General features: G+C 39.5%; 1 protein-coding gene across 5 annotated transcripts in view; it reads right to left on the bottom strand.

Moving 5' to 3' along the window:
* The window catches only part of Scaper (S-phase cyclin A associated protein in the ER), a 433,811-nt gene that overhangs the window by 16,719 nt on the left and 399,910 nt on the right, over positions 1–17,182 (bottom strand). For all 5 annotated transcript variants that reach the window (XM_077799449.1, XM_077799452.1, XM_077799448.1 and 2 more), the window contains 2 exons: positions 15,882–16,119; positions 10,304–10,453 (listed from right to left, as the gene is read on the bottom strand). In XM_077799449.1, the coding sequence (XP_077655575.1) occupies positions 10,304–10,453; positions 15,882–16,119 (388 nt within the window). The remainder of the gene's footprint in view (positions 1–10,303; positions 10,454–15,881; positions 16,120–17,182) is intronic.

Raw genomic sequence — 17,182 nt, 5'->3', positions numbered from 1 at the left:
CTCGCCTACCCATTCTCTACATAGTGGAGGTGACACTGACTCAGGCTTCCTATCCTCCTCTTCCCAGTAACATTTAGAGGCTCCTCATCTTCTAGAGGATCATCCCCAAGTTCTAGTTTTGCACACAGGTCCCTCAGGCCCTGGCCTTGCCTGCCTCTTTAGTCTTAGCTCTTGCTTTTCCCCTATATGCTGAGCTTGTAGTCCTGGTAAGTGTCAGGCTATTTACATCTCAGTTACTATGCTCAGTTTCTTTCCTATGCCTCCAATGTCTTTCCTAACTCGCTACACAGTAAGTCTCTATTTCACTTTCAGGAATCAACTCAGTTGCAACATTTTCCAAGAGGGACTCTTGCATAGATCCAAGTGTGTTTATCATCTGTCCCCTGCTTTGCCCCAGGAAACAAACAACCAGAAGCAGGGATTTTGTCTATTTTGCTTTGCACTGTATCCTGGATGTCTAGAACAGTGCCTGGCATTTGCAAGCATTCATTAAATGTTTGCTGAAGGAAGGAAAGAGTCTCAGCACTGATGGCACTGTTTCTGGGCTACAGGCTCCACAGGACAAGCTCTGGGATGTATCCATTTCTGCATCTTCCAGAACATGGTTTGACACAGGGTGGGCATTTAGCTAAAGTTCATAAATGAGAGTAGAAAGGGTGCTCATGAGGACACCAAGCTCATAATACTGGCATTTCCCCAAGAACAGGTCACCTTCCAGTTTTCTATTTGAGGCTGGAGCCTTTTTCCTTCTTTCATGTGTTTATTCTGTAAGGAAAAGAGTAACCCCTTAAAAGAACCATGTTTTAAATTTCCTTCAAACACATCCTATAGCACAAGAAAGCTAGGTGAGATTATGTCAAACACTTGGCCAAACCTAAGAACCACAGGTTCTACAATTTGCCAGGGACTCTACTCAAAAGTGCTGTTTCCATTTTAATTTATACTTGAGAAAAAGCCCTGTCTGTAGAACACTGACCTTGGAATTTGTATAGACTTAACGTATCATCATAGATTTGAGGGATTACTCTATTTTAGATTTTCTATGTATTTGCATTATCTATGCCACTGGGGGGTGGGTGGGTAAGGTAAAGGGGGGGGGTCACAAAAAACACTGAATAATGCACTGGGAGGCCCAATTCCAGTGAGCTGCACCAAGTCCTTATCCTTTCTGGCCATGAGAGCAGTTGGGCTAGATTATCTCTGAAGGCCTGTGAGTTTGCAGAAATCACATAATCCTGTGCTATGAACATTCACACACAGATGTATTCTGTGCAGCCCATACCTCCAGGTACAACATTTAAATATGGTAAAAGAGGAAGAACATAGAAGGCATTTTTTTTCTTATGAAAGAATGAAAAAAGTCACTACGTATGACAACTTAAAATTCTCAATTAATACCTATTCTGATTTTCTAATTCAGCTTCTTTAAGAAAAGAGAACTGATCACTTACACACATACACACACACACACACACACACACACACACACACACACCGAACTGGAAAGAGTATGCAGGATATGTATGTAAGAGGATAGACAATATTTAATAATGCTTTAAGATACAAACATTCCAAGGAGCTTTGGACTCACCTATAGGAGAACTGGGGACAAACTTTCTTCACTATGGAGCTCCCGGGTGGTGCGAGAACAGTGGGTTAACATATGCAGAGCATGGACCGAAAGGTTTTCTGGTCACAACCTAACAGCTGCCAGAGACCATGGATGCATTCCATGGAGCATTTATGGGCTCACCAGCACTAGTCTATGACAATTTTATTTAATCATAAAAATATAATAGTAGTCAAATCTTTTTGTAGTTTCAGTTTACTGCTTTCTCAAGTGAAATAAATGGTCTCTCAGATTTCTTCTGCTTTCATCTCTCTGTTTTAAGTATAGTAGGATAAGGTTCCAATTAAGGCCCATTAAATGTTCACATTGATTCATGTGAGCCATTTTCCAGTTTCTCTTCCTAATGCAATCTCAGTGCACCTTTGAGTTATCTCTGTGGTGTGGTTTTAGTTTAGCCATCACCCATACAGAAGAGAATTATTTGGGTGTGAGGTCTCCCTCCCTCCTACTTCTGCAGCCCAAGGTGGTGAGTGGAGATTCTCCTTCACTGTCTTCCAGACAAGCATATGTTTATCACCTGTCAGGTATGTTCAGCTGAACCAGGCGTGCTCCTTGGTAAGGAAGCTGGCAGCTGGCCATAGCTAGACTGACTCTACCAAGCCCCTTGGTGGCTGTTGTCAGAGAAGAATGTCGAGTGACAACCCAGAGACCCTGCAAGAGGAAGATCCCCTTGTACTTTTATATCTTCTGGGTCCTCAGAGGAACCTTGTAGGCAGGGGACGCATGGAGCTTTTTCTATTTTCTCAATAGATGGAGAAACATGCTCTAACAGCAGAGTGGCTTACTTAAGGTGGCAGTCAGTGCCAGAGCTGATTGGAATGGATACTCAAAGACTTTCCTCATTAAGTGCAGGGAATCTGGAGGCAGACAATGATAATTTCGACAATGATGAGTTACCATTTGTTTTGGGTAAGGGAATATGCTAATCACTAGGTGAGTGATCTAATATACTTTGTACACCAATCCTATGAGGTGTCATTAATATGATCTCTATTTTATAGATGAGGAAATAGGTACCATGAAGGCAAGTGGTTTATTCAGGATCACAGGGCTGGTAAGAGGTACAGCTGGACTAGCACTTTGGTCTGCCTGGCTCCAGAGCCTAGGTTCCCCTCATCAGGCTACAAGAGCACAGACCTGTCCAGGACCCCAAAATACTAGTTCTCTAGCTAGGAGTGTGCATCTGATGGTAGACTGCACATTCCCAAAGGAACTATATGTGGAGAGATTTAAGGAATATATTTTGAAAAGCCCTCAGAAAACTTATTATTAAAATGAATGATATGGTGATTTTATAACTTTAATTGTAGATTTTCCCACTGTGTGCTTGCTTAGAGTTGGACATACTTGCCAAAAAATTTTTTCTCAAACCAATGCATAAAACATCAAAGTAGATTTTTTGTGATAATGCTACCAATCTGGGGAGCAAAGACCTCAAAGGCATCTACTCTCAGTGCAAGTAGAATGAACTTGGGACCTGTAAGAAGGATATGTCATCTTCTCAACAACCTTGTGAGTAGGACTTTTGTCTCTGTTACAGCTGGGGAAAGCAATACTCTGGATAAACTGCCCAAAGCCAAATACCCTGAGTAGAAGGAGGTGCTGGGAGGTACACCCAACTCTGCCTTCAAAGCTTCCCTTGCACATTGCCATTTTCTCACACATAGGACTGGCCACTGTTCCTTTGGATCTCAAATCTACTGGTTCCAGAAAAAACCTTAAATCAACATATTTATTTTAGAATAGATTAAATTATAGTGCCAAAGAGATGGCTAAAGTTAGCATTTAGCCAAAAGTCAGTTCCAGGAGATCTGGTCAATAAAACTGAAGTAAGGCATCTTTCAAAATCTAGGGCCATTTTAACCTTTTCTATATTATTATACATAGGAGAGACCTGTGTCATTTCCACCCCTAATATTCAACACATATTTATTAGGTAACTTCTAAGAGCCCAGAACTGCCAGGCACTGGCAACAAAGACCTGCCCTTAAGGTACTTACAATTAATTTAGTGGGGTAGAAGACACATAAATAAACATCATAGGGTAATAAATGAGTGAAGAAAAATAAAGGATAAAGGGAAAATAGTGACCACAGGGCTCATACACTATTTTAGGTACTGCAGTAAGGTACTCTGACATAACATTTGAGGAAAAAACCTTTGGAGGTAAGCCCCTCAAACCATGATGATTTATTCCTTCCCTCCCTTCCTTCCCCTTTTTCTTTCTTCAATGCTGAGGACTGAACCCAAGGGTGTAGTACCACTGAGCTACATCCCTGACCCTTTTTGTTTTGAGACAGGGTCTCACTAAGTTGCCAAGGCTGGCCTTGAACTTGGCATCCTCCTGCCCTCAGCCTCCCAGGTGGCTGGGATTACAGGTATGCATCACCTGGCCTGGTTCTATGCTGACTGCTGAAGGAAAAGTTCCAGGCAGAAAGCAGCAAGGATGATGGCTTGAGGCGAAAGACGTGGAAGGTGTGTTTGAGGAACAGTCAGGAGGTTAATGTGGCTAGGGTGGAGTATTTGTAATCACTGAACTTGGGAATGAAAATAACTAAATTATTGGAGTGTTGGTGTAGCCATAACTGCCCAATTCATCTTAGAATCATAAATTCATTCTCTATCACAGCTTGAAGAGCCTTCCAAGCACCTGGTCTTTTTTTTTTTTTTTTTTTTTTAACTATTGGGGGTTGTAGACAGGGGAGTCCTACCACCAAGCAACATACCCAGCTCTTTTTAAATTTTTGAGACAGGGTCTTCTAAGTTGCTGAGTCTAACCTCAACTTGTGATCCTCCTGTCTCAATTTCCCTGATGCCTGGGATCATATGCATACACCACTGCTTGGCCACCCTAACTATTTTTACAGACAGAAAACTAAAGCATTTAAGAGTCTTTGGCACAGTGCAGAGCAGATGATTATTACATGATCAGCACAGACTTCACTAAAGACAAGCTGAATGAGGCTGGTGGGCTAATAGGATCCTTTCCTTTCAACTACCACAAGACTACAGCTCCAATAGAATCTAAGGGCCCTAACCAAATGAATATGCAAAGGTGCTTATTCCCAATACAGTAATATGCAAGCAGTTGAATAATTTGTCATTCAAGTTAATTTAATTATCAGCCCACATTTAATTATCCAATACAAAATGTAAATAAAGTGAAGGGCTGACAGCATGTACTAATTATGTTCATTTTAATAATTAAATGGGAAGGAATTTAGAAAGAGTCATGAAAGTGCCATAAAATACAGGGAAGCTTTTGATTAAAACAACATTTTAATTAGAAACTGCAAAACCCTATAGAAAACACAAGGTTGGTTCCATCAACAATGGCATTCCTTTTATTATCTAGGTTTCTCTTCTGAAGTCATCCTTGATATTATGGGGCTCAGCCCTTCAAGTTAATAGACTAAGTAGGGCAAATAAAAAATGCCAATCCTTTATGTAAAGCAGTTTCCTAATCAAGCAGACTTAGGCTGCAGCAAGATTTCAGGAACCCCTGTCTTTTAAGACACAGGCTGTTTCCCCAGTAGGAAATTAAGAGTTCCCCTGTGAATAAACAGACCCTGGAAATTAACATGACTCCTGACTAATGACACAGAAATATTAATTGAACTGAGCATCATAATTTCTCCAATGGAATTCCTCTGATTTAGAGAAAGTGGCATCAGGCTAAATAAATTCACTTCTAGGGGCTGGGGTTATGGCTCAGTGGTAGAGCACTTGCCCAGCATGTGTGAGGCAATGGATTTGATTCTCAGCACTGCATATAAATAAGTGAATAAAGTAAAGGTGTGTGTGTGTGTGTGTGTGTGTGTGTGTATGAACATAAGAACAAAAGTGTAGTGGAAAGGGGGTACAAACTGGACTGCTAGTGGTGAGGCTGGGCTTTGCCAGAACCCTTCCAGGATGAAGATTCCATGAATCTGTGGCCGAAGGTAGGGTGAGAGCTTACAACTACACTTACCATGTCCCCTCAGCAAATGCTTGCTTAATGAATAACTGGGTTTTGGTTGGGGAGTAGAAAGGGAATTTAAGAAAACAATTTTTTTTTTAAATGAAAGCAAACAACCAGCTTTTTAGTTACAGAAAACTTCCCAACTCTACTGGATATGAGAAGTTACCACTGCAACAAGCTGAGGCGATCTCCTATATATTTTCCTCATCACACAGCCTGATTGGCCTGGAGTCCAGTCCTGGGCTAATGAGCACAGCCTTCCTGTGCAGGTGAAACCAACTGTGGTTGAAGATGGATTCAGAGTATGACAACTGTCAACTCACCTGTAAGAAGCCTCTGCTTGTCTGTTAATGGTTCCCTTCCATTCATATTGGGATAGCCAAGATCTACAGAGCTTTTAATGATAAGCTGCCACAAATTTTAATGACAAGCTGCCATTAATCTGTCTGGTGCTGACAGGATCTAGAATAGGGTCAGGAGGATTTGAAAAGCCACAAAAGGGTGTGGAATACCCATGAGATCAGAATGTTAGTCTGTGATTCCAGTCTCAGTCTTTCAAATGTCATAGACTCAATAGGGAGATCATCTAGTATAACTTTCCTCCTTCTTCCTTCCTTTCTTTTTCTGTGTGAAGTATATATAACATAATTTTCCAGTTCAAACATTTCTAGCCCTAAAATTCAGAGGAATTAAGTATATTTACAATGTTGTGCAACCCTCACCACTGTCCATTTCCAGAGCCAATCCACTTCACTCACAGTCAACAATGCTCAAGTCTCAAGAGATGAAATGATTTATCTAAGATCACACAGCTAATGGTAGAGCTGGGGCTAGAACCCAGGCCTTCTATTCGCTAAACTGTGCTCTCTGTACTCAATCACTCATTTATTTACACTTTCCTATAATTTGTGAATCTCCTGAGCAAGTCATACACATATGCCCCAGAAACTTCCATATCAGCATCCAGAGGGCAGATTGCAGTTTCTCAGTATATGAATAGGCATCATATACTACATCATATTCTACACATGACACTCCTGACACCAAGATATACTTCAGCAATCATTGGTGACACATCTGAGTTTCTTAAGCAATGTAAGATGAAATGAAAAGTACAATGACTTGGGTTTAGCAAGACTTGGATTCTAGTTGATCTTTCGATTCTCCATGACATTTCAGGGAGCTTAATTCACCTCTTTGAACCTTAATTCCTAGCTGGGTGATCCCAGTGATCCTGGAGGCTGATGCAGGAGGATCACAAGTTTGAGGTCAGCCTCAGCAACTCAGCAAAACCTTGACTCAAAAAATAAGAAGGGCTGGGAATGTAGTTGAGTAATATACCAATCCTGAGTTTAATCCCTAGTACCAAAACAAAAAACAAAACAAAACAAAACAAAAAACAAAAAAATCAAACAAAAAAAAATCAAAAGAATAAAACCCAACCTACCAACCAAACTCGATTTCTCACCTGCTTGAAACAGAAATAATTTCTTTATTTACAACCTCACTGAAGTGTTAATGAGGTGTAAGAGCCAACAGATGGGAAGTATCATATGACTATAATACACCTAGTAAAAGCATCTCTAAAAGGTGCAGTGTTTCAGCTTTTTGAAGTTACTATCTTCTCTATCAGTTTCTTATTGCTTCTCTAGAGAACTTTCTATCATGTTCATTCTTCTTATAGGTTGTTGCATTTTAGCACTTGCCCCAGAACTGCACTGACTTCTCTGATTTTCTCCCAGACCAGAAGTGTATGTCCAGATTAGTGTTCAGTCCTTCTGGGAGGCAAGATGTTGAAATACAAAGTCTGGATTTTTTTTTTTAACCTTTCTAATTTCTTCCTCAAAGTGAGCTCACCTCTCACAATGATCTCTAAACCTCACTGCATCCTCTTCCCCAACGGACAAGCAATAGGGTTTCACTCTCCTCCGTGTCCTCATACTGCCTAATGCTCTCTCTGCACATTTCATGTTCTTCCCCTTTCCCAACATGAACAGTCATCACTTTCTCACCTGGTCAATTCAGGTCTAATGTGCCATCTTCAAATATGACTCCCCTGATCCTGGTCCCTTTTCACTCTGGCAAGAACTCAAAGTATGTATTTTATCTAAAGGAGAGGATAAGTCTATGATCCAGCAGGATCATAATCTATGATCCAAGATTAGCAGAAAAACTCTCGGAATCCCACAGAATTCTGAGTTCTATCAGCTTATCACGACAGATTCGGTTCATGCAAGAAGTTTTAAATTATCTCTAACATGAAATGCACTAAAAGAACTGAACTTTTGTTATACACACCTATAATCCCAGTGGTGCAGGAGCATCACAAGTTCAAAGCTAGACTTGGCAATTTCCTGAAGCCCTGTCTCAAAATAAAAAAATAAAAAAGGGCTGGGGATGTGGCTCAGTGGATAAATGCCCCTGGGTTCAATCCTTGGTACTAAAAAACAAAACAACAAAACAAAAACAAAAACTGAACTTTTTTTGCTGCAGAACTGTAGAGTCAAATATTATCACACATGCAAATTAATTAGCTCTTTATAAGTGCAGTAGAATGTCACGATATATAGTAAACCATTTAAGTATAAAACAGGAAATTCTTAGGTAAACCACAAATGTCCATATAAGATAAAGCCATGAAGCCATCAAAAATTGATATTCATGGACTGAGGATATGGCTCAGTGGTAGAAGTGTTTGCCTAGTATGTATGAAGTCCTGGTTTTGATTCCCCAGCACCACAAAGAAAGATGTTCACAAAGAGTGATTCTGGTATAATGTAAAGTGCAGAACCAAGAACATAAGTACATGTACAGTATGACTTCAATTATGCAAAATTATTCATTTTATATAACTGGAAGGGAACCTGCTTTAGCTAAAAACAGTGGCTATCTCAGATAGTGAGGTCAAGAATAACTATGATCCCATTGTATTCTTTACATTTGTCCTGTATTTTTCACAATAAATATGGAACACTTTTGTAATCAGAAAAATAAAATACAAACTTTAAAGGAAAATAAAACTGCAATTTAGTAGACTGAATGGATGGAATCACACAGAGAAAAGTCCACAGGGGAAATTTCCCACAATTATTCTTCCCAGAGCAGCTTATAACAAACTGAATCTGCTGGGCCTGATATACAGAATGGACAAAACACCTCCCAAGGAAGGACACTGCCTGAGTGTTCCCAGGGTGGGAGGCGAAAAAGAGTTTCCATCTGTCCTCCTGATAACAGGGTCTGAAAAAAGGAAATATTCTATGTATGATAATTTTTCCAGTAAGGGCCTAGATCTGTCATATTCTAACAATGGGAATACCTTTCTAAAATGGACTGAATAGCTGGGTACAGTGGCTATAATCTGTACCTGTAATCCCAGCAATTTGGGAGGCTTGAGGCAGGAAGATCATAAATTTAAGACCAGTCTCAGCAATTTAGTGAGAACCTCAGCAACTTAGCAAAACTTCTCAAAATATAAAATAAAAAGTAGCTCAGTGGTAAAGCACCTGTCAGTTCAATTCTTGGTACCAAAAGCAAGAAGCCATAACAAAAACACAAAATTAAAAAATAAAATAAAATGGACTGAATATTCCTGAACCTTCTTCAAGGGAGTACACTGACTATGCAATTTGCCCTGTGCTTACTCAGGGTCAGTACTGGAAGCATCAACAGTCATCTGTGAAATAAAACATAGGACTTGGTGACCCTTTGTACCCAGGAGGCTGTGATTTCAAATTCTCGAGCTTGTTTTGTTTTTTTTCTACCCTTCCTCCGTGTCAGGCAGGCAATGTCAGTTCTCAATGTGCGGCTTCTCCTTGTACTTGGCTCTGGCAGCACAACCATCTCCTCTCCTCTTGCCCTGGTCTAGTTTACTGTAGGCTGATAAACCTAGTAAACAACTGTTTGAGATTTGCCTAAAAGTAAACTTTATTAAGCTTAGAGCAAAGTTAAGGGGTCGTTCAGAAATCTTTCTCTTAGTTACAATCTATACAATTAAGCTTGTTGTGTGTGGGGTGGGGAGGGGTTAGATAAATTAAGTTGCCAGAAATTTCCCTCTGATACCTTATGCCTTAACTCTTGTTTCAAAACTAAATAAGGTACTTTATTATTATTATTTTAAAAACTGTGTAAAAGATTCTCCAGCTTCATAAAGCAGCAGAACCCTATCTACTTGTTAAATCTTGCTCAGAAACCAAATAAATCAGTTAAAAGCAGAATTACTCTGGCAATTTAAGGAACGAGGCCCACATCCTGCCCTCTCAGTCAGCTGTCTACCAACTTGGAAGCTTCTAAACATCTAGGAAGAAACCAAGAGCCAAGAATGTTTTCATAAGGCAACAGACTAATATGTTTTATAAAATGATCCAAGCTGAAAGATGCAAAAGCTACCTTATCAAAACAACAACAAAAAAAATGGTGGCTAGAGTATCATAATCTATGTGGTCATGGTAAAGGAGTAGACGCTTCTGTGTGAATTAAGAATATTTTATTTAAAAGATTCTGTTTTTAAAATCCCTAAGAGGAGGCCTGGTGCAACCTAATGCTGATCAAAACTCTTTGACGAGTTGAAATTACAGACCTATGCCTAGAGCCTGGTTAAAGAGGTTCTTACAGGGCGGATGGGTTCCAGCAGGCTAGCCTGCCTTTTCTCACTCCAATACCTCACACTCTTCGTGTTAGGGAAGCAGTCTAAGGAACTTTCCAGGGCCTCTTACCTGGTTATCTGGGTGGTTGACAGTGAAGTAGCCCACACAGACGATGACCTCATGGAGGAGGCTTTCACAGGAGACTTGGCTGCAGTGGCCCAGCAGGGAGCTGGCCATGTGTCGGAATGCAAGGGACAAGCCCTCTGCCCCTACAATAGACTGACAAAGACAAGGAGCAGTTAGAATCCCCAGCCCAGGGAGAGAAAGGGTTGCAAATCACATAGAGAGACTGAGCACTGTGCATTTTGTGCCATGGGGCTGGAAAAGTGGTCATTATTTCTCTAGTACTATGCTTAACAGTTTAGTTCAGGGGTTTTTGCTCTAATAAATGACAATAATAAATGCAATGTTTAACCTAACAAGGAATAGAAAATAAAGCATAGCAGAGCAAATGATTTCTCAACGTGGAACAAGATGTTAGCTCTCTAAAGTATGGTTATTTATTCCATTTTAAAAAACTTAGTTTTTCTCATTATACAAATATTTTCAAGGTAGAAAATTTAGAAAAAATTACAATAGTAAAATTCACCTGTAACTGTACCACTTACCTAACTTCTAATACTTTCTAAAGAAGTATTTTCTTGTGATAAACATATTCCTAATTAGTTATATTCAAACAGGAAACAAATATAAACAATTCAAATAAATACCTCTATAAACTGAAGGCTCCCAAAAGAACATAAAAAAAAAAAATCAAACCAAAACAAAAAAAATCTGCCCCAAACCAGGAAGCCCCTCAGCTATGAGGCTTCTGGGATCCTTTCTCCAGACAGCCAAAGGGCTGTCGGCTGTGGGAGACTCAGGAGGAGAGTCTGAGTCTGCCTGTGCAGCCTGGAGCTTCTATTTAATAAACATGTCAAACAGACAGAACGACAGGAGGGCAAAGGGGAGAGGCGAAGCCTACAGAATACACTTGCAGCCCACACTGGAATGAAGCACCATGGTCTGCCTGTGGGAAAAGGCAGTGGTTAAACTCATCTTTTGATTTGAGGTCTCGGTGGGCTTGAACCAGTTCAGCTATATTGTGGTGTGGAAGTTTCAATGAATTCACTTTGTCTAACAGCAGGTCAAACAGCCCTTCAAGTGTTATTACTTAAACAAAATGACTGCAAAATTTTAAGAGTGTCTTCTGTCTCCGTTTCACTGCCCCAAGACCAAAAAAAAAAAAAAAAAAAAAAGTTTTCCAAAGAGACTTCAGGAGGGCTTTCTTCCTGTAAATCAAGCAGTGACACCTTCTTGGTTCAGCCCTTATTTAATTAGTCACGTCCAGCATGCTGTGACCCAGTGCCCTCTGTTTAACCTTCACTGATAAGAGCAGGTCAAGGGGCATGTAAGTTTGAATATAAAAATTAAACCAATTTTTCAAGGAAACTATATTTCCTTTTTAGCCAGAATTAATCGTCAAGTCAGTACATTGATTTGTTTCTTGAGACCACCTTCAATTGTAAAAACTGTCAAAGTGAATACAATATACAATACCCCTGATCTTAAGGCCATCTGTGCCAATATGAATTCAGAACAAAATCAGACTGTTAGCTAAAGGGGAATATATTTTGACAGCTTTATTTTATACCATAAAAGGGAAGAAGCTAAGAAAATATTCTAATGGATTACCTTTTGTTATTATCACATAATAGGCTCTCACACAAAATAAGGATATGGATTTGTGACTTCAAGGAAAAATGAAGAATTTTGGGAAATGCTGCATTCAGCTCTTAGGCTAACTGATATCTACTATATGGTTTAGGTAAGCTCTTCATCTTCAGAAACTGAGTCAGTTTACATGTCCTGAGTGTCTACTGTGTGCTGGCTAGTATAACCATAACATCTTTGTGATCTTATCTAATTCTCAGTCTTGTGATAAGGTAGGTGTTTCAAGTCAGCTTTATAGATGAAGATACTGAGTCTTTTTTTCCTAAATATTTATTTATTTTTTTAGTTTTAGATGGACACAATATCTTTATTTTACATTTATGTGGTGCTGAGGATAGAACCTAGTGCCTCGTACATGCTAGGTGAGTGCTCTACCACTCAGCCACAACCCCAGCCCCTGATGCTGAGTCTTCAGTGTTCAAATTACTTGTCTAAAGTCACATAATTTGAGGTGGTAGTATGATGGCTCAAAGTTTGGTCATGACAAGGAGGACATTTGATTCTGAGAATGGCCAAACAATCCAGGAGTCTGGTGGGAGATGCCTTCCTAATAGCTCTGAGTTCTTGTGATTTATGGGGCCCAAACTATCATCATGACTCATTTTATCTTGTCTGACTCTTCTTCAGCAGGTAAGTCCAGCAGTCTACATTCCAGCTAGATTCTTTGCAATCAAAGATTATGAAAAATCAAATTTTATCTAATTTCAGTTTCTTTGGGCCTCCCAGGTTGTTTCTCAGATTTTTCTCAGGTCAGACTAATGATGAGAAGGATACCTTCCTTCTACATAAAATCTCTTTTCCTATCCTTCACAAACATAGTTCCTGAAATCTTATTTTTGACATGTAAGTTGTTTTAATGAACTAGAATGAGTTTCATTGACTATGTCTATGATAAAAAATAGTATTTTTTCCCTCCAAACTCACCCATGGCTATACAGTGCAAATACTGTGTATCTGTTTGAGCATTATGTACTTGATCACTTCCATCTACATCACTGGTGTCTATGAGAACAGATGTGGTTCTTTAGCTTGCTAAATACAGTGTGACACTTCATAAACAGCCACAAATCTTTGACAGTTCTCCCACTGAAAGGTGGGGCATATTTCTCATTTCCCCTCAAAAATCTGGAAGGTGTATGACTGACTCAACCAAAAAGTATGGTTGATATATAACTATATGATTTCTGAGGCTAGGTCATAAAAAACTATGCAGGTTTTATCTATATGATTCTCTTGGAACACTTCTTTTCAGAAGCTTCCTTTTAGACATTCCTCTCAGGACAAAGATACCACATTTTGAGAAGCCCATGTCACACAGAGATAAGGAGTATACAGATATTGTAGCCAATAGTCCTAGGTGAGTCTAGTCTTTGAGCTAGTCCAGGCATTAAACACAAGAGTGAAGAGCCTCCAGATAATTTCAGCTCCCAACTATGTGAGGCAACCCAGCTCTTCCTTCTTTCCCCTCCTCTAGCTTTACGATCCTCTCAGTTGAAGTCCTGTCATCATGAAGCAGAGACAAGTTGTCTGGGAGGAACACTGTCTGAATAATGGACTCACGAAATTTGTGATCATAATAAATAATATTGTTAGCTTATGTTGATAAATTTATGTGTTTGTGTTTAAATGTATAAAAGTGGGAATAACATGCTAATCATTGGTAAATGTATTAAATGGAGTGGTGCTAGAAATTCTTGGCATCAGGGTCCTATCACATGCTAACGAGGAATCAAGAGAGAAACGTGCTGATCTTGGGCACCAAAAGGATGGCAGTTAGAACCTTGTAAGATCAAAGGAACAGAAGGAAGAGGAAAATCGCTGTAGGCTTTCCTGGCCTATACTCTGATACCTGGGAGTTATGGCCGAGAACAGAATGAGAAATAGTGAATGCAAGATCGACTAAAATAAGTTAGGAGAGGCAGAATAGAGACAAAGAAGAAGAAAAAATGGTAAGTAAAGAATTAAAAAAAACATGGAGTTGCATGAGAAATAGAAAAGAAAGAAACAAGGGTATTGGAGAACTGTGAGAGCCAGCCACGAAAGGCTATTCCACATGACAGGGAGGACATTTGATTCTGAGAATGGTCAAACAATCTTGAGTTTCTGTGGTGTTTTTTCCTCATATTTCTGGCAAAATTGGCTCAAATAGTGGACACATTTTGGGCTGAATACTGCAAAGAATTACAGAGGAGAAATCTTGGATTTTATCTTAGTTAGGCTAAAGGGTTCCATAAGTAAGCCTTTGATTTTTCTATTACTGGCCATTAGGCCTAAAGGTTACCAGGAGCAGGGCCAGTTTGGAGTTCAGAGATATCTTTTTTTTTTTTTCAGGGCTGGAGATTAAACCTAGAGCCTTGTGCATGCTGGGCTGGTGTTCTACCACTGAGTTACATCCTCACGCCAGTAGTGCACTTCTGTAAGTGAGACAGTACAGGAAGAACAGAACAGGGACCTAGGGCTCCCTGATACTCAGAGTGACTGATGGAATGGCCAACTTAATCAAGATGCTGTTTACTATTATAGAGCACTCTGAGGCAGTGTTAATCCTGATTAGAAGGTCCAGGAAACTAGAAGCTCAGAATCAGTTTTTAGAAATTTCCTTTTTCATAATCTTTGGTTGCAAAGAATCTAGCTGGAATATAGATGCTGGACTGCATATCCTGAGGACAAAATTAGGGCCCCTGATTTCCAAGCTGTTTCCAGACAGAATATAAGAAGCTTGGGTCTTCATAAAACCTAGATGTATGTTCAAACCAGAGGTAAGGATCACTGACATTTTCTGACAAATCTCTTAGTTTAGGTATGGCTATAAACTCTTGGAACTCTACATATCATGTAGTTAACACCTAAGGCTAGTTCAACAGCTTTGGAAATAGAAGCACACTAACCCTAAAGGAGGGATTTCTGTTCTTATGACAAATAAACTTAATTCTACAGTTGAAAGACATTAGATTCAATGTTATAACTAATTTCCCTTTTTGACCAGAATGACAGGAAGACATCAATTAAAGAATTGCACATTTGTCATAAACTACAGAAGTGTTTCTTCTATCTCAGAACGGTGAAGACCACTATTTTTATATATTTATATCTCTAAAACCCTTTTGCATTTGAGAAAAGTAATTTATCTAAATTATGAGTTCATCATCTGCCAAGTTTGTTCCTTTTTAATGAAATCATTTGACAGTTAATAAACTGAAAGAGAAAGCCTACTCCTTGGGTCTTGCTCTGTTCTAAAGGTTCAGTGTTTTTGAAAATTAAATTTCTATATGGGAAAAATATGTTTCTAAGCTGACAATCTGGTGTTATAGTATAAAGCAATTTTTCTTTCTTTAGCTATAAAAAATTTATAGGGGTCTGCACGTTTAACCACACGTGCACTTTACAATGGGAGCAAATCAGTTAAATCATCCATAAAAAGTCATATCAATGATTTTGGTTCTGTTTATATAGGATATCATTTCTTTAATGTTTAAAAGTTGATTGGATGATAATACCTTTATTTAAGAAGTTAAGACAGAAGGCTTACGTGTAGCAGTGTGGCATAGGATAAACTTTTGAGGTAGACAATCATGGGTAACTAGTTCTGGCTCAGTCATGTGTACCTCTGGACAAATTATGTAACTGCCAGTTTCTCCATCTGTAAAACTGGCATAATAATATTTTGCATGGTAGTTAAAATAACAGAGCACACATAGAGCATCTAAAACAGTTCCCAGAAGACAGCAGCTTAAAAAGGTATGCATATTATTTTAAAATAAAATAAAACTCCAACTGGTCCTGCTCCTAGTGGCCTTTAGCACAATGGCCAATAAAAGAAAAATGACAGTGTGTATAATATTGTTATCAATAATATTATATAAATATTTTATATATATTTATTATAATATATTAACTCTTGGTTGGAATACTAACACAAACCAAAGCTTGGTACCTGAAAAGTGGGAAGATCAAGAGCCGCAAAGCTGTTGAAGAAACGTAAACTCTGAATGGCCACTTGGATGGTGTTCTGGGTATAACTCTCCTTGGGACTGGCAGTGCTGGGGTCTGAGATGGTGCCATGGAAGAGAACACAGTAGAGCATGTGTAGAACTCCAGCCAGGTCTGTGGCCTGAAGAGCAGCTGTCAGCCCCGTGGGATCCTGGCGATTATTGTCAAATATGCTATATGACCTGACAAAGAAACATTCAAGTCTTTTAGAGAAATTTAGTTAAAGGATGTTAGCATTTTTATAGGTCAAATGGAACAAGACAAGCAGACCGTTAAAAGCAAACCATCTGAGTTGTGTAATGAGGTAACAAGAAACCTCAAGGAACAAATGCAGCCCTCGCCACCAAGTGTATTGTGGCTTCCCTTTTCTTCCCCTGGGAGACCAGGCTGCTGTAACAGTGGCATATGAGCACTCTGCAACCAGTGCTGAGGTTCCCACCACCCTCACTACACTTTGAAGGTGAAGTAGTTCCACTTTGTTCACTGCTTAGATCTGGGAAAACTGCACAAAGTCTGTGAGAACTCTAGGGAATCAGAGACCCAAAACATGTGAGTTTCCTTTCTGGATACATAAAGGGAACCTTCTCAGGGGAGGCAGCTACCAGGAAAGCAGGAATCCTCAAAAATCTGGCAATGTGTTGGGACATTTTACCTGCTTTTGGAAGCACTTTCTAACATCAGAGTACTGGGAGGACAGGTTGTGTTGGTGCCAGAGCCCCAGGAATAAATGTTGGATTAGAGCTATATAAGTGCACTGTGAAATAAGGTTAGCAACTGAGGCAGGCAGTGTTTTGGATGAGCAAGAGGCAAGTGCATTGACAAATGAATTCTTAAAATCAATAGTAAAGCTGCAAGGATTTGCTAAATCCACCTATATTCAGGTATACATGAAGCATCTAGGGACCAAGAGCAAACAAACATGGCTGCCAAACATTCATTCACCTCCCCTCTCCCCCTAGAAACTGAAATATTCCTCTTTAATAAGCAACCACCTTTTCCTAACTCATTGGCAATATGCTTTAGGTAGGGCCCCCCTTCTTATTTATTTATTTTTTTTGGCTAAGGGTGCCAAGGCCTAAGGTTAAGCTATACATTATTTCTCTGGCTGTTCAGCATGGTTCAGAAATAGCACATGTCTTACTCAGAGCTAGTGGGAGAGAGAAGGTTACTTTTGCTAAGATGCTTAGAAAGAAGTCCTCACTCTTTCATCTACTGGGTCTGAATGTGAGAAGATGCAAGACCTGG

Source organism: Urocitellus parryii, chromosome 6, assembly GCF_045843805.1.
Source record: "Urocitellus parryii isolate mUroPar1 chromosome 6, mUroPar1.hap1, whole genome shotgun sequence".
NCBI lineage: Eukaryota > Metazoa > Chordata > Mammalia > Rodentia > Sciuridae > Urocitellus > Urocitellus parryii.
This window is presented reverse-complemented; position numbering and strand designations above follow the sequence as displayed.